The sequence below is a fragment of the Dromiciops gliroides genome, chromosome 4, assembly GCF_019393635.1.
Source record: "Dromiciops gliroides isolate mDroGli1 chromosome 4, mDroGli1.pri, whole genome shotgun sequence".
In the NCBI taxonomy this organism is placed as follows: Eukaryota; Metazoa; Chordata; class Mammalia; order Microbiotheria; family Microbiotheriidae; genus Dromiciops; species Dromiciops gliroides.
Genome location: NC_057864.1, coordinates 208391859 through 208410749, shown reverse-complemented (window position 1 = coordinate 208410749; position 18891 = coordinate 208391859). Strand labels below are relative to the sequence as shown.

The following is an 18891-nucleotide window of genomic DNA, read 5'->3' as shown; positions in this document are numbered from 1 at the left end:
ACTCCATACTCCTACATTTCTCATCTTTCTCTATTCTCTATATTCTTCTCCCTCACCCCCATGATATTTCAGGATAGGATTCTATGACATTTAAAAATTCCTGTTACGGTCCAAAAAGCAGCACAATGGGAATTAGGATATCTAGATTCTGTTTTTTAGTTCTGTCACTAACCTGAGGCAAGTGGCACATCTGGTTCATCTGTTTTTGCTGGCATACTCTCCCTACCCATGACCATGAAGTCAGTTAGGGGGAGGCAGGAAATCCACTGGATCTAGCTCTCTGAGATTGAAAGCCCCAGTTTCTTCAACAAAATTAAAAAGATTAGTTTAGGTGATTTCTGAGGGTGCAACTAATTTGAAAATCCTATAACTTTACTGTTTTCTACCTCTGAACCCATTCTACCAATGTACTTTTACCCAATGGTCATTCATTCATTCAAAAAGTATTCATTAATAGTTTTTAATACTGCATGAAGTGTTCTGTTTTAGAGGAGATACAAAATGTAGAGAAGAAATAGTCCTATGAAACTTAAAGTCCAATAAAGGAACAATACAGATAAGTATAATACGTAATAGTCCATGACAAATTTGTTAAAGAAGTACACAACAGTGTTATGGCAGGTCTTTGGAAGAAGAGCATTATCAGAACTGGGAGATCTGGGAGATATTCATGGAAGAAGTGATGTTTTAAAAAGATGGGTAGGAATTCAACAAGCAAAAAGGTAGGAGGAAAAAAAAATTTTTAATTTAAAAAAAAAAGGTAGTAGGGAAGCATTAGAGATTTAGAGAACATTGTGCTCAAAGGTATAGAGGAAGCTCAAAGCATGTTTAGGAAATAAAGTAAACCAGTTTGACTAGAGCCTAGTTTCTTAAACTGTGGGTCACAACCCCATATGGGATTTGGTGCTGATTGAGCAGAGTACAGCTTGCCAGTGCCAGTGCCAGTGCCAGTATTGGTCACACTGTCTGTATTGGTCTGCTGCTCAGAAGCCTCAGGGACCAGCTGCAACTCCTCGTGTTTTTGTGTGGGTGGTTTTTTTGTTGTTGTTGTTTTGTTTCTATTTCTGTTTTTTGGAAATCAGGCAACCAGGAAGCTGCATCAATGGCATGGGCCAATTAAGTCTCACTGACCATTTCAGTACCTTTTAAGGACAAGAGCCAACTAGCTAGGTGAGGTAGTGGATAGAGCACTGGGCTTAGAGACAGGAAGCCCTAAATTCAGATCTTTTCTTACACACTGACTAACTGTGTGACTTTGGGTAAGTCACTTAACCTCTACCTGCCTCAGTTTCTCAGCTCTCAAGTGAAGACGGTAATAGTGCTTACCTTCCAAGGCTGTTGTGAGGATTAAATGAGATAATATTTGTAAAGCACTTAGCACCATGCCTGGCCCATAGTAAGTACTTAATAAATGCTTCCCATTTTCCCTATCTCACATGGCAGGGATAGAGGTGGCAAGGGAGACTGTTAGATCCTCCTATTATCATACCAAACATTATACATTTATTTATAAGACAGTAAGGCAGGCACTGGCTATTCTTCAACAGAGGAATGACATGACCAGATCTGTGAATAGGAAAGACTCTCATCTCACTCTGGTAGGAATGTGAAAGATTGATTAGGAGAGAGAGAAGATAGAAGAAGACCTGCCAGGAGAATATTGCAATAGTATGACTGAGTCACAAAGAGAACCTGGATGAGGGCGATGGTAGTGGGAATGGAGAGGAGGCTATAGATATAAGAGATAATAGATGTCTTTTTCACGATGTGGAACATGGCATGCTCCCCAAGTTACTAAACATCTACTATTTTAGACATCTGTGCACCCACCCCTGTCTATGATAATCATAGCCACAAGTCCCTTATACATCCAAAAACTGTCTGCTTCTTCCCCTCTTTTTAAAAATTCCACACCAGAGCTCCAATAAATTCAATCAAATTCAGCAACCATTTATTAAGTGCTTACAATATACAAGGCACTGTGTTAGGCACTTTTTAGGGATAAAAATATAGACATGAGTTCAGCCCCGCTTTCAAGGAGCTAATCTTTTAATGGAGGTCAGAGCAGGAAATGACATATAGAGAACTATGATCCAGTACGGTATGATAAATGCAAAAGAGAGGCCTAAGCAATGGGCTATGAGAAATCTGAGGGGAGATATTACTTTCAGGTGAGGTTGAAACAGATAGGACTTCATGGAAGAGATTGACTTAGAAAAGTAAAGAATTACAGTGTCTTTGATTTGTCTCAGAAGCTAAATGGGCCAACCCATACCTGAATTCTTTTTTTTTTTCCATACCCGAATTCTTAAGAATCTCCTTGACAACATACCCAACCAGTGGTAACCTAGCCTTCTATAAGGGGGAACCCAATGCCTTTTGCCTTGAAGGGGCAAGGGACTTCAGTAGATGGAGGTGGAGGGAGGATCTTTGTTCCTAGCATAGGAGAATGTATGAATAAACAAAGATAAGATAGGACAAGTATGTTGAAAGAGATTGATGCCAAGAGAAGAGAATTTCAAGGAAGTGTGGTCAACAGAGTCAAATGTTATATAGAAGACTAAAGACAGAAAAAGAGCATTTGATTTAGTGATAAGGAGATTATGGGGGCAGCTAAGTAGAGCAGTAGATAAAGCACAGGCCCTGGATTCAGAAGGACCTGGGTTCAAATCCAGCCTCAGACAATGGACACTAGCTGTGTCATCCTGGGCAAATCACTTAGCCCTCATTGCCCCAAGGAGAAAAAGAAAAGTAAAAGATCTTATGTTATGATAAGGAGATTATTAATGTTCTTAGAGCTGTTACAGAGAAGTGGTGGGGATTGAAGTTAAATTGCAAAAGTTGAGGAGTAAATGAATAATGAAGCAGTAAGGGTAGACTACTTCCTAGAAATTTGGCAATGAAAGAATGAAGGGATAGAGAGATAAGATGGTCATTCTTAAGGGTCGTAGAACCAAGGCAATAACATATGTATATAGGGGAAAGAGACAAGCTACATGTCTTCCTGATTCCAAGTCCAGTCCCCTATCCAATGTACCCAAAGAAATAATATTTAAAAGCTGGAGTGTCCTTATAATCCTGACCTCAAAAAGCATTTCTTTTTTTTTTTTTTTAAAGTGAGGCAGTTGGGTTAAGTGACTTGCCCAGGGTCACACAGCTAGTAAGTGTTAAGTGTCTGAGGCCGGATTTGAACTCAGGTACTCCTGAATCCAAGGCCAGTGCTTTATCCACTGCGCCACCTAGCTGCCCTCAAAAAGCATTTCTAATCACAGAAAACCTCAGTGAGCTTGATAGAGTGCTTCCCTGTTATAACATGGTTTGTTGTTACAGTATTTGGATATCATTTAGGCCAGATCACATCCTCAAAACATAAGTACACCCAGTATACATTCATTGGGCATAACATGATGAGCTTAGCTCGATGAATGTGTCACCCAGCACCAGCTTTTAATGGAGTTCCGCCTTACTGAGTAGTTCACAGTCTAGTGATCTTCCTACTTCATCACTCTGTTTCTAACCAAGTTGTTTCTGAATAGGGGTATATCTTTCTGAATAGACCTGTCTTTATGAAGGATAATTCATGAGAAGGAATGACTGATGGAGTTCACATAGGAAGTAGGAGGGGATAGGATAAAACATATCGAGTTCCCTATAAATGAAAGTCTTCAAGGGGAGGCTAGATTACCATTTGTAGTCTTAGAATTTTATAAAGTGGATTCCGTTTTAGGTATGAGTTGGATGAGATGACTCCTGTTGTCTCTTCCAATTCTGAGCTTCACTGAGAGCAGAGGTGAAGGAGTTAGCTTGGGTATTTCTCTCCAAAACTGGAGGGAATGAGAAGTGAGGATATTTAGTGGTTTAGGAGAAGATAGAAGGAAAGTTGAGAAAGTTTAGAACATTCCATCTTCTACCTCCATGCCTTTGTTTCCATGGATGGAATGCTCTCCCTCCTTCTTCTGCCTGGTAGTATCCTTAGGTCTCTTAGGAGTTGAGTTCAAGTCCTACTTTCTGCATAGTGTCTTTCCTGGTTTCCCCACTTATCAGTGCTTCCAAAATTACATTGTATTTATGTAAGTGTTGATGTTTTCCCTTTAATTGAATTAACCAGTTAAGCAACAAAGCAGATGAAGAATTAAGGAATTTTCCTATAACCACATCACAGTATGTAGACAAGCCCTTAACCAATTAGAAAGGACCATAGGGCTTTGGGCCATAAAACTTTTTGCATGGAAGGTAGAGGATAGCATAAGGAAAGGGGGTAACCAGCATTTATTAAGTGCATACTATGTGCTGGACACTGTGTTAAATGCCTTCCAATGAGGTAGGTATTATTATATCATTTGCCTGAAGAGACCGAGGCAGAAAGTTGTCTCAATAAAAGAGGTAAGGGGGGCAGCTAGGTGGCACAGTGGATGAAGCACTAGCCCTGGATCCAGGAGGTCCTGAGTTCAAATCCGGCCTCAGACACTTAACACTTACTAGCTGTGTGACCCTGGGCAAGTCACTTAACCCCAGTTGCCTCACCGGAAAAAAAAATACACATTGAAAAAAATAAAAGAGGTAAGGGGTGAGAATGAGAGGGTATGCAAGGGTAGGGAACTGAATAGTGAGTATGGGAGATTGCTAATATATTTTCCCTCCCGAATTAACATCATTTCCTCTGGTCAGCCCTTTTTCAGAAACAATTTGGTTTCCTTTCCCCCTAAGCTCTACAGATGGAAACTGAGTGATGGCATGGGAAGATCACTAGATTACGAGTCAATAAAGTGGAACTCCATTATAAGCTGGTGTTGGGTGACATGCTCACCAAGCTAAGCTCACCATGTTATAGCCAATGTTTACTGAATATACTTACAGTTTGAGGATGTGATCTGAACTATGGGATATCCAATTCTGTAGCAGCAAACTATAGAAGGGTAGTTCTCTATCAAACTCTCTGAGGACTTTGTGACTAGAAATGCTTTTTGAGACTAGCCTTATAAGGACACTCCAGCTTTTAAACATTATCTCTTTTGGTATATCAGATAGGGGACTGGACTTGGAGTCTGGAAGAACAGGGAATCCCACCTCACACATTAATACCCATTTGACCCTATCAGTCATTTAAATCTTTGTGAGCTTCATCTTAAGCATCTGTAAAATGGGAATTATTATTCAAATTATTCCTCTTAAAATGGGAAGTAGCCCCAACTTCACAAGGTTGTTATAAGTTAAAATATAATAATGTATGTAAAGCATTTTGAAAACCTTAAATTTTACAACATTATGAATTATTATTATTGTGTTTATTGAGGCTGTGTCCATACACAAAAGCAAAACCAAGTGGAGAATTTTGAAATTATATGTGTATTATCTAAGTCTTCTGGATATACTAGCTTTGAAAGATCTTGGTATCATAGATTTAGGGCTGGAAGAGACCTTCGAGATCATCCTAGTCAGACTTTTTATTTTACAAATGAAGGAAGAGGAGCAGTAAGGTTAATTAGGTGCTTTCCCCAAATAAATAGTCAGAATTTGAATCCAGATGCTTTGCTTCCAATTCCAATACCTTTTCCACCTTATATTGCTTCTTCCTGTGTGTAGATATAGCCTCAAGATAACTGCTTATGTGGGAGAGAAGATCTGTGGAAGAATGTCTGAATATCATTTGATTTTGCTTTGTGCCTAAATAAAGTTACACCTTGATAGTAATATCTGATAGAACCAGGAGCCCAAGTACTCCATAAATTCTTTGTCATCAGTTCTTCCACATGTGGGTTAATCCTTTACTTGCAGAATGCTGTTTCCAAGTTTGCAGATTGAGGCTTACAGCTAGAAGCTAGCAACATTTTCCTTTGAATACAAGGAAGGGGATGTGAATCAAATCCCTTTTAAATTGCATACCTTGTGCTATTAAATTATTGGGAATTAAAAACCAGGAGGTCATGAGAGAATGCTGCTGCTAGGACAACACTGCTGTGATTTGGGAGGCTAACCTCCTTGCTTTGACCACAGGCTTCAGTTACTACTTTGGAATTCCTTACAGCCATGACATGGGCTGCAGCGACACCCCTGGCTACAATCACCCACCCTGCCCGGCCTGCCCACCTGCAGAGACTCTATCTCAAAGGTAATATCCAAAGCAACCCTTAGGTACTCATCTACATGTGGGTCCATAGAAATTGAATTAAGTAGAAGTCATACCTTACTACCAGAGAAGGTAGACATTAATGGTGTAGGCAGAGACCTTCTTAGCCATTTACAAGGTACATCACTCAATTAAATTCACCTTTATGTACCAGACACTATGCTAGGTGCTGGGCATACAAAGACAAAAGTGAAAAAAAAATTCTTCCTAGGAGCTTATATTCAACTGGGGAGTAGGAGTAAAAAGACCTATATTCATATAGAACATGACTTAAACAAATGCAGCCTCTATACTAAGTGGAAAAAATAAAGTGATAATATTCTCTTTTCACAGGCACATTACTTGGGGAATTATGTGTGTATATTTGACCGGTTGGTTAGAATCATAGGATATCAGGGTTAAAAGAAACCTTAGAGATCCACTTTGTACACCTCCTTATTTTTATAGGTCAGAGACTGGGGAAATCGAGTCACTGCTATGATCTGTTTAAAATGACCTATTTGCTATTTCCTATACCCTTCTATCTTTCACCGTTATGTGCTCATCCCCATGCCTGAGTAAATCCTTAGTTTCTTTTCTGAGCCCACCCATTCCCCTCCCAATATACTTTTTCTATATTTTGTACTGATTTTTTCTATGTACATGTCATTCCCCATTCCTTCCTCCCTCCCCCAAGTAGAATATTAGCTCCCTGAAAGCAAGGACTATTTAAAAAAAAATTTTTGCCTTTGTATATCCAGCACCTACCACAGAGTCTAGAACATAAAGGTGGGCTCAATAATTGCTAGTTAAATTGAATGATGAACTTTTCCTTGTAGATGACCCTATGGAACTTTCAAGTTCCAAGCCTGTGAGTCACCTGATATAAACACCAAGCCCTCAGATACACGTGATGTGACCATTAATCTCCTTTCAACAAATAATGAAGCCAAGCAGAAAAGGCTGTTGGCTGAGGCCTTACACACAGGTTCCTAGAAGGGAGAGAATCTCAGTGAAGTTACAATTATAAATGTTTGGAATCCAAGGGGACTCTACATCATTTTCTCTGTTTTTCTTAAGCTTGGTCACTGGTGGTTACTCTAGCTGACCTTTTGGTCTCTTTCATAAAGAAAGATTCAGTTCTGAAATTCAGTGCTAGGATATGTGTTTGTGTGTATGTGTGCACACACTTGTGGAACACCTGACACACAGGATTGTTGCCAAGAAAATGGTCTATAAATCTGAAAGTCATAAAGAAATATAATTTAAGTGATAGAAGCAACACAATAGCGTAAATAGAACACAGGTCCTGTAGTCAGGAAGGCCTGAGTCCAAATCAACTCTCAGACATTTATTAACTGTGTGATCCTGGACAAGTCACTTAACTTGTGACTGTCTCAGTTTTCTTAACTATGAAATGGGGATAATAACAATAATGAATGGTTATAAGGATCAAGTGAAATAATAATTATGAAGCCCTTAGCATAGGTCAACAATAAATGCTGTTTTCTTCCTTCCTTTCTCACTCTTGGGACCTTCCTCTTTTTAGAACTCAGTTTATTCCTATGTAAAATGAAGTGGGACTAGACAATCTCCAAGATCCCTGCCAGTTCTGACATCCTACGATTCTGTCTGTGATTATTCATTCATAAAAACGAGGCCAACAATAGCAAATTAGTGAAGAGAGTTATGAGTGTTTTGAGCATTCATTCCAATAGCCTGGAAAATATATCTATTTGCTCAGGATGAGCAAACATATCTTCCCAGGGGAGTAGAGAATGGGAAGCTGGTAGACATTTTAGGCATGACTGGTAAGGATTTTGTGTTTATTTACACGGCTAAATGAAAAAACACTTCCTCCCCACAAGGCTACACAATTGCTTTGCTTATTACAATGAGTAAAACTAGTATTTGTGGTTTCTACACAGCAGCCCTGGGGAAAACTGTTATCCTGACGTGGGTCTTCCTCTGTATGAGAATCTCATCATTGTGGAGCAGCCGGTGAATCTCATGAGTCTTGCAGAAAAGTTTGCAGAGAAAGCTACACAATTCATCCAGCAGGCAAGGTAGGTGGGGCACTTGGGTAACTGATATTTAAGGAGATCCATGATTTCTTTGGTGTGGTGAGTCTTTCCCTCCAATGACTCAGTTTCCTAGGGCCTCCTCATCTTAGTAGATGGTCTAGCCAAAGAGACTTTTTCACTTAGTTTATGTTTGTTCTTTGTGCTTATTAAGTTGGGCTGGGCTTTGGGATGACAGACACACAGAACATTTGCCCTGCTCACACCCAAAGCCTTTCCAACTTGTTAAGACCTCTTCCAGGCTTACCCTTTTGCTGTCATAGCCTCCAAAAAATCAGGCCACCTCCCTACTCACAAGGACCAGTCCCAGGGGAAGCCCCCCTTTTCCCGCATAAATGCCGAGAAAACTCAGGGTAGAGTGGCGTTTGCTGTGCTAAGTAGAGTTATTTTCCTGTCACTCTGCTACCAGAGATAAATACAGTCAACGTTTGGCTCTGAATCAGGAATTACAATACCTGGGTTCAAGTCCCAGCTCTACCATGGGCAGAATTCACACCCTCCCTGGATTCCTCTCCTGTACAATGAGGGGTTTGAATTGGACAGGCTCTACAGTCCTTTCTCTCATATTCTATGATTTGGATTTATTTGAGGTGGAAAAACAGACCAAAGGGTTACTAGATGATGCAAAACACTTAACCCCCAGATCATATATGTTTAAATGACTCTGGCATGCCAGTACAGAGATCCATGAAAATACTTATTCTTGAACAGTATCTGACCTATTGGTGAACCTCATTTGGATCACAGCAATCACAGGAGCTTGAGGAACTCAGGTGTTCTATGTTGCTTCAAGGGAATCTTAGAGATAAGAATGTGAGCTTCTTGAGGGAGGGGAGGAAGGGTTTCTTTGTTACCGCCTGTTATTGCCTCACTCAAAACTATTGGCTTGGTGGTACATTTTGATAAGCAGGGTTATCTCCACTTTTGGATCACAAACATTTTCTGTCCCAATTTTCTTTTTTACTGAAAGGTTTGTTTCAAGCACACGAGAACCTGAGAGGATAGGCTGGGTAGCCCCAGAGAGTATATCTTCATGGTTTTTAGGACCCTTGGAGAAATATTCTGGCTCCTATGGCCATTATTGCTAGGTAACTTCAGAAAATCTCTAAATAAGCAAATGCATCTTTCTAGGAGAATGGAATATGGTTATCTGGTAAAAAATGAAAACAAAAAGCCATGTTGGGTTTGGTTTAATAAATGGTAGGTGCTTAATAAACTGTGTCACCTACTTGCTTTTCTTCCTTGAAGAATCCTGGGTCACTGATGAGGCATCTGATGAGGATTTCAGTGGGGCTGAATTAGTTTAGTTAACTGAAGTTAATTAATTCCTTGGCCTTCCAGTTTCCACAGGATCTGACTAAAACAAACAAACAAAAAATCTTGCGTTTACTTCATCTAAGGTTAACAGAAAAATCCGTCCTGTGTCTTCTTCCCCAAGACTGTCAAGTTAGACTCGTCTGGTCTGGAAAAACTGCCAAATTATGCCTTGATTAGACCCATAGGGAGTGTGCCAAATACAGAAGAGAGGGAGTTCATGGAATTTAAAACTGGAAGAAAAAGAATTTGGGGTGTGGGTTAAGTGACTTGTACAGGGTCACACAGCTAGTAAGTGTCAAGTGTCTGAAGTCGGATTTGAACTCAGGTCCTCCTGAATCCAGGGCTGGTACTTTATTCACTGCACCACCTAGCTGCCCCCCAAACTGGAAGAAATCTTAAAGATTCTCTATAACTGGAGTTAGGAAGGCTAAAGTTAGAATCTGACCTCAGACGCTTACTAGCTGTGTGACACTTGGCAAGTCATATTACCTCTGTCTGCCTTAGTTTCCTCAACTGTACAAAGGGGATAGTAACTAGCACTTACCTGCCAGGGTAAGGGCCAAATAGGATAATCATTATAAAGCACAGTGCCTGGCATATGGTGCTAAATAAATGTTAGTAGTAGTAGTTGTTGTTGTTCAGTCATTCAGTCATGTCTGACTCTTTGTAACTCCATGGACCATAACATGCCAGGCCCTTCTGTCTGCCACTATCTCCTGGCATCTGTCCAAGCTAATACTATCCATGAGTTTTTTTTTTTTTGGCCAAGATACTGGAGTGGTTTGCCATTTCCTTCTCCAGTGGATCACCTTGTGTCAGAACTCTGCACTATCACCCTTCTGTCTTGTGTAACCCTGTATGGCATAGTTCAAAGTTGCATTGAGTTATGCAAGTGATCCAGGAAGGGATTTTTTTTGGGGGGGGGTGAGGCAATTGGGGTTAAGTGGCTTGTCCAGGGTCACACAGCTAGTACATGTCAAGTGTCTGAGGCCGGATTTGAACTCAGGTCTTCTTGACTCCAGGGCTGGTGCTCTATCCATTGCACCACCTAGCTGCCCCCAGGAAGGGATTCTTAATAGTAGTAGGTATTATATAAATGCTAGCTATTATTTTTATTATCTAATCCTATGCCTACAGATAAAGAAACAGGTGCAGAGGGGCAGCTAGGTGGCGCAATGGATAAAGCACCGGCCCTGGATTCAGGAGTACCTGAGTTCAAATCTGGCCTCACACACTTGACACTTACTAGCTGTGTGGCCCTGGGCAAGTCACTTAACCCCCACTGCCCCGCAAAAAAAAAAAAAAAAAAAAAAGAAACAGGTGCAGAAAGGTTAAATTACTTGCCCAAGGCTGCAGTCTTTCACAAATAGTAAATATTCAAGTCAATAAGTCAAAAAGCATTTGTGGAACATTAACTATATTCCAAGTACTATGCTAAGTGCTGGAGATGCAGAGAAAGGCAAAACTAGTCCCTCTTCTCAGAGAGCTCACATTCTAATGGGGAAGACAACAGGCAAACTACTATGTACATATAATATGTATACACACATGTATGCATGTGTGTATGCATATATGTACATGTATATGTGCACCCACACATATGTAAATTGGAGGTAATCTCAGAGGGAAGGCTCTAGCACGGGGACTGGGTAAGGACTAGGAAAAGCCTCTTACAGAAAGCAGGATTTGAGCTGTCTTGAAGTAAGACAGGGGAGCCAGGAGGCAGAGGGGAAGAGGAGGAGCACTGGGGGTTGGGGGGGTTGGGAACAGCCATTATGGAAAGACACAAAATCAGTCAATGGAGTGTTGTATGTAAGGACTATCAAGAGAGGCCGGTGTCACTGAATCATGGAAGCAAAGGTAGTATATAGAGGGGAGTAAAATATAAGACTGAAAAGGTAGGAAGAGACCAGGACATGAAGGGCTTTAAAAGCCAAACAGAAGATTTTATATTTGATACTAGAGCTAATAGTTATTGAGTAGGGGAAGGTAGTGACTTGACCAGGCTTGTTCTTTGTAAATATTACTTTGTCAGATGGGTGGAGGATGGAATAGAGTGGGGAAAGATGAGGCAGAGAGACTAAGTCCAAGTGATAGTCCAGTAAAGGAAAGGATATTCCAGTGATATTGTAAAGGGAAAAAAGATGAGTCTTGGCAACAGATTAGATATGTGGGGTAAGTGAGAGTTAGGAGTTGAGGATGACAACTAAATTGTAAGCCTGGATGATTAGGGGGATAGTGGTGTCTTCAATAGTAATAGAGAAGTTAGGAAGAAGGGAGAATGGAAAGATAGCGAATTCAGTTTTGGACATGATGAGTTTAAGATATGGGACACACAGTTTAAATGTCCGAGAGGCAGTTGGAGATTGAGACCAGAATTCAGGAGAGAGATTAAGATTAGATAAATAGATCTGAGAACCATCTGTGTGAAGGGGGTGAAGACGGTGGCCAGTAGAAGTCAGGCTAGAACTGGAGTGAGTTAGAGCTCCGTGAGAATTCCCAGGATTGGGGTGGGGCACAGGTGGACAGGACAGATTTAGAGATGTAATTCTGTGTGATGGAGCCAGGATTGAGACTCAGGTTCTTTGACTCTAAATCCTGTGCCCTGTCATCTGTATCATATGTTAATAGGCATAGATAGTATGAACAACCCTGTCATTGCAAGTATGCCTGAGCTGGGGGCCTTTTCCCCTACCTTTTACTTGGATGCTCAAGATGACATAGTATAGTGAAAAGAGTGCTAAATTTGAATTGGAGAATGTATAGTTTGAATTCTGGACTTGATACTTTTTACCTGTGTGACTTTAAGGTAGAACTAAGTGTTTTCTAAGGTCTCTTTTAGTGCTAAATTCTAGTCCTTTAATTTAAATTCAGATCAATGGCTCCAAGACGACTATGCTGAAGGCTAAACCAGGATTTGAGCTAGATTAGGCAGCAGGCAGAGTGCTGACCTGGTAGATAATGGGATGGGGAAAGAATAAATACAGCAGATACACTGCAGTGTACTTAAATCTGGAAAATCCTCTAATCCTTTGAGGAAAAATTTTAAAGAAGGCTATATTGACCAGAAGCCCCCTTTACTCCCTCATCCCACCCTCTGAATATTTGCCCCAGAAATTCCCTCTTCAATAATCCTCCTGCCAAGCAGTTAGAGTCACAATTCCTGTGACTGTGGGGCTTTCCTGCTAAACCCCTCCCCAGCCCAATTGAAATGTACTCCTGTGTCTCATTCTCTCTAAACCCTGCGCTAAGCTTTCCTGTAGGACAGCTTGTTTGTCTGACCAGCTGATCCATGCCATGATGTTAATGGAAAAGCCCCACACCCTTCACCCTTCTCTTAGTAAGGTTTACATGCATTGTATTTATTTTTTAATTTTTAGTCCCATTCAGTTTTTTTTTTTTTTTAGTGAGGCAGTTGGGGTTAAGTGACTTGCCTAGGGTCACACAGCTAGTAAGTGTTAAGTGTCTGAGGCTGGATTTGAACTCAGGTACTCCTGACTCCAGGGCCGGTGCTCTATCCACTGCGCCACCTAGCTGCCCCGCCATTCATTTTTAAAAAAGTTTTTTATTGATATATTTCTTATATCACCATAGTTAATCCAACTATCTCTTCTCCTATCCCTTCTAGAGAGCCATCCCATATAACAAACAGTATTTTTTAAAGAGAAAAAAAAAGTCAGTACATCTGATCAATATGTTGAAAAAGTCCAAAAACATGTTAACACTTGTGGACCTCACACCTTCACAAAGGGGTGGGCCGGAGGTATTCTCTCATATCTCTTCACTAGAGTCATGCTTGATCTTTATAATTTTATCACATTCACTTTTGATTTTTTGGTATGTGGTTTTCTTTCCATTTACATTTTTGTAACTGTATATATTCTTTTCTTGGCTCTGCTTACTTCATTCTGCATCAGTTCATGTAGATTTTTTCATGTTTCTCTATATCACATATATAATTTCCTATAGTGCAGTAGCATTCTATTACATTCACACACTACAGTTTGGTTATACATTCCTTAATTAATGGGTATCTATCTACTTTGTTTCCAATTCTTTTCTATCACAAAAAGTATGGCTATAACTATTTTTGTGTATATGGGGACTTTCTTCTTATTGATGGCTTCCTTGGAAGTGTAAGTCCAGTAAAAGAGTCTCTGGTTTAAAGGGTATGAACATTATAGTCACTTTATTTGTATAATTCCAAATTGCTTTCCAAAACTGTTGTACCATTTCACGGCTCCACCAACAATATATTAGCATGCCACAACCCTTCCAACATTGACTTGCCATTTTTGTAAAGTTTGACAATTTGAAGGTGTGAGGCGAAACTACAGAGTTGTTTTTATTTATGTTTTTCTTATTATTAGTGATGTAGAACATTCTTTCATGTGGTTTGTGGTTCTTTTGAGAACTTTTTGTTCATATCTATTGGCCACTTATCTATTGGGGAATAGCTACTAGTCTTATAATATGTTTATTGTTTGTACATTTTGAATACCAAACCAATATGAGAACTTTTATAGAAAAACATTGTTTTCCTCATTAAACCACTTTCTTTCTTAACCTACATGCTTTAATGTTGTCCATGCAGAAGCTTTTCAGTTTCATGTAATCAAAGTTATCATTTTTTTGTTTGTTTGTTTGTTTGTGGGGCAATGAGGGTTAAGTGACTTGCCCAAAGTCACACAGCTAGTGTCAAGTGTCTGGAGGTCAGATTTGAATTCAGGTTCTCCTGAATCCAGGGCCTGTGCTTTATCCACTGTTCTACCTAGCTGCCCCATCAAAGTTAACAATTAAATTTTTAGCATTTGCTTCTATCTCTTGTTTGGCTAAGAATTCATCTGCTATTTCTCTTCTAATTTTTTATGGCATGATCTTTAATATGAAGATTGTGTCTGCATTTAGAATATATTATGAAATGTTTTTTGATGTTTTGGTCTAAGCCTAACTTCTGCTAGACTGCTTTCTAGTTGTCCCAGATAAGTTGCTTCTTCCTAAGTAGTTTGCATTTTCTACTTGATCAAACACTAGATTATTGAGTTCCATTGATTCTGATTCTCCCTTGTCTAGTCTGTTCCATTGATTTCTCTCTATATTTTTAAACTGTACTGGATCATTTTGATGGTTGGACTGCTGCTTTATAATCTAGTTTGAGGTCTGGATGTGCTATTCTACTTTCAACTGTAACGATTGGAATGATGCCATCTGCTGGAGACTTACTGTAGCAAAGTACCACCATGAGGTGAAGGCCTCTGAGGGCAAGCCATGTGGTCAAGGTCCTTAGTGTCAGGAAGTGACATTTGCTTGTGGGTACTGATTATCAAGGCTACCAGCCAAACACCTTGAGGAGCCTCCCATTTCTGGGAGAAGGACAGGAAGTAGGAAGCGTATGCTGGCGGAGGGGTTCAGTCTCTTTTGGTTCCTAACCTTGCCATGGTGGGTTGCATGATAGGGTCTCTTAGAAATAGTTACATTTTTACCTTTCTCTCTGATCCTAATGCTCTTTAATAAATACTTAAACATTTAAATACTCTTGCTAAAGCTTATAATTTATTGATGACCACTCATTAGATTTTAGATAGTTTAGCTAGAATTTTAGACCCTTACACAACCATACTTCTTTTCATCATTCCCCTTAATATTTTAGATCTTTTGTTTTTAAAAAATGTTTTCATGATTCTGCATCAGTTCGTCTTCCTATGTTTCTCTGAATTTTTATTTTTGTTATTTATATTATTATATATAAGAACAGAACAGAATAGAATAGATAATATTCCATTACATATACAAAAATTTGTCCAGTCATTTCCTAGTTAATGGTCACCTACTTTTCTTCAAATTCTCTGCTGCCATAAAAAGATTTGCTATGAATATTTTGGTATATATGGGGCCTTTCTTTCTGTTTTTGACCTTTATAGAGTATATGTCTAGCAGTGGGATTTCTAAGTTTTTAGTCAGTCAATAAATATTAAGTGTCTCTAGGTATCAGGTACTGTGCTAAGCTCTGGAGATACAAAGAACAGCAAAAGACAATTCGTGGCCTCTCCCAGCTCAAATCTAATGGGGGAGACAACATACAAACAAGCTACATACAGAATAAATTGGAAATAATTAACAGAGGGAAGGCACTAGAATTAAGAGAATTAAAGAAAAAACTTCTTGTAGAAAGTAGGATTTTAGCTGAAACTTAAAGGAAGCCAAGGTGGAGATAGGGAGGGAAAGAATTCCAGGCATGAGAAACAGCTAATGAAAATGCCCAGAATCCAGAGATGGAGTTTTTGTGTGTAAAGGGCAGCAAGGAGACCAGTGTCATTGTATCACAAGGTACATGAGGAGTGTAAAGTGTAAGAATGTGAGTGTATGGGAAAAGTTATGACAGGCATTGAAATTCAAGGATTTTAACTTTGATTTTGGAGGTGATAGAAAGATGTCAGAATTTATTGAATGGGGTGTGGCATGTTATAACATGGTTAGATATTTGCTTTAGGAAGATCACTTTAGCAACTAAAGGATGGACTGGAGTTGGGAAAAATTTATGGCAGAGTGACCAACAAGCAGGCTATTGCAATTGTCGAGGTGTTGAGGTAATGAGAATCTGCACCTTAGTGGTGGCAAGTGTCCGAGGAAAGAAGGGAACATATATGGGAGATCCTAAATCTTTTCCTCCCTCCCCCATTCCTTGCATCTTCTAACTATCATTGAAACCTGCCTTCCCTCAATTACAAATTGCCCTTTCTAGTACTGGCTACACCTTCAGTCTTTTCCCTTGCCTTACTGGTTGAGGGAAGGGAGTTGGAAAACTCCCTGTTCCCCATATACCTTAGTTGTCACATTCTTATCTGAGATATTTGATATCTTGATATCAAGGTCTTTCTCTCAATTAACAGTCTCCTTTCTTATCCTAGACATCTTTATTTTGTTCACTCAAATTTTTTTAAAGACACATAATTGATCTATTTTGTCTTTTGTGACCTTCTCTATCTTTTGTTTAAGAATTTTCCCTATAGCCATACTTGTGAAGGATATCTCCATCTATTTTCCTGATTTTTAATGGTAGGTCACATGTGTTTTAACAAGGCAATTCTCAAGATAATGGTCCACTTTACTGCCCTGAGACAAAGGACAACCTATATTGGTAGGAAAATTGAGTATTCATGGAGGAGATGGAGGCAGAGTATTAGAGAGGAGAAGACATGCATCCAGATCTGATACTTAAAATCTGTATCACCTTAAGCATATTCTTTAACCTCTTTTGGTCTCAGTTTCTCCATCTATAAAATCATCCTATTAGAGTGGGTAGTCTGTAATGCCCCTTCTAGCTCTAAATCCTATAATACTATTTTGGGGGGAGGGGAAGGGATCATTATGGAGCTTTTGAATCCCACAGGGGAGGCAATTACTAACTCTACTCCTGTTTCTGAAAAACTGTTCTAATTTTCTCTGGGCTTGCCCCCTCTCTGATTGCAGAATAGATTTGGGAAGTATATTCTCAAAATAGGAGGCCCTGATCCTGGGGTTTTCCATGTCACATCAATAACTTTCTAAATTTCCTTGACTCCCTGCTAGTAAAAATAACATACCTCTATCACCTACCTCTTGATTACTCCTTTACTTTGTCACTATCCTTCCCAACGTGTCAACAGTTTGTGATCTTACAGGCTCTGTCATGACCTAAGGAGGGCTTCTACAGGTCCAGGGAACTTTTTGGGGGGGGGGGCAGGGCAATGAGGGTTAAGTGACTTGCCCAGGGTCACACAGCTAGTAAGTGGCAAGTGTCTGAGGCCAGATTTGAACTCAGGTCCTCCTGAATCCAGGGCCAGTGCTTTATCCACTGTGCCACCTAACTGCACCCCCCACCCCGGAGCATTCTTTTATAAAACACTGATCCAACAAAACTGGTATAACCAAGATTACAAGGAAAGCAGAAAACTGGGAAAGAATTTTTGAAACAAGTATTTCTGATAAAGGCCTCATTTCTCAAATATATAGAGAACTGAGTCAAATTTATAAAAATGCAAGTCTTTCCCCAAGTGATAAATGGTCAAAGGACATGAACAGGCAGTTTTCAGACAGAGAAATCAATGCCATCTATGGTCATATGAAAAAATGCTGTAAGTAACTATTATTCAGAGAAATGCAAATTAAAACAACTCTCAGGTATCACCTCACACCTATCAGAGTGGCAAATGTAACAAAAAACGAAAATGTCAGATGTTGGAGAGGGTGTGGGAAAACTGGGATTCTAATCTACTGTTGATGGAGTTGTGAAAAGATCCAACCATTCTGGAGAGCAATTTTTTTTTTTGGCAGGGCAATGAAGGTTAAGTGACTTGCCCAGGGTCACAGAACTAGTATGTATAAAGTATCTGAGGCCAGGTTCAAACTCAGGTCCTCCTGAATCCAAGGCTGGTGCTTTATCCACTGTTCTACCTAGCTGCCCCTGGAGAGCAATTTAGAATTATGCCCAAAGGGCTATAGAACTGTGCATACCCTTTGGTCCAGCAATACTACTGTTAGGCTTATATCCCAAAGACATCCCCAAAAAGAGCAAAAATATTTATAGCAGCTCTTTTGTGGTGGCTAAGAATTGGAAATCAAAGGAACAGCCATCAACTGGGGAATGGCTAAACAAGCTGCGGTATGAGTGTAATGGAATAATACTGTGATATAAGAAATGGCAAAAAGGATGATTTCAGAAATGCCTGGAAAGACTTACATGTTTTTGTTTTGTTTTGTTTTATCATAAAAGTATTTTATTATTTTCCAGTTGCATGTAAAGATAGTTTTCAACATTTATTTTCATAAGATTTTTAGTTCTAAATTTTTCTCCTCCCTCCCCAAGACAGAAAGCAATCTGATATAGGTTATATATGTACAATCACATTAAACACATTTCTTTATTAGTCATGTTGTGAAAGAAGAATCAGAACACAAGGGAAAAACCTCACAAAAGAAAAAAAAGTAGAAACAGTATGGTTCATTCTGCATTCAGAATCCATAGTTCTTTTTTCTGTATGTGGAGAATGTTTCTGGAAAGACTTATATGAACTGATGTATAATGAAGTGAACAGAACCAGGAGAACATTATACACAGAGACAGCCATATTGTTTGATGAAGAACTGTGAATGACTTAATTATTCTCAGCAATACAGTGATCCAAGACAATCCCAAAGGACTAATGATGAAGCATACTGTCCACCTCCAAAGAAAGAACTGATATTGATTGAATACAGACCAAAGCATGCTATTTTTCACTTTATTTCTTCCATTTTTTTCTTTTGAGTTTTCTTATATGAAAATACTAATATGGTAATTTTTTACATAATAGCACATGTATAACCTATATCTGATCGCATACTGTCTCAGAAAGGGGGAAGAAGAAG

The 18891-nt window shown here is 39.4% G+C and overlaps 1 protein-coding gene across 6 annotated transcripts in view; it reads left to right on the top strand.

The window, feature by feature from the left end:
* The window catches only part of ARSG (arylsulfatase G), a 186086-nt gene that overhangs the window by 126525 nt on the left and 40670 nt on the right, over positions 1 to 18891 (top strand). For all 6 annotated transcript variants that reach the window (XM_043963167.1, XM_043963166.1, XM_043963164.1 and 3 more), the window contains 2 exons: positions 5995 to 6109; positions 8035 to 8172. In XM_043963167.1, the coding sequence (XP_043819102.1) occupies positions 5995 to 6109; positions 8035 to 8172 (253 nt within the window). The remainder of the gene's footprint in view (positions 1 to 5994; positions 6110 to 8034; positions 8173 to 18891) is intronic.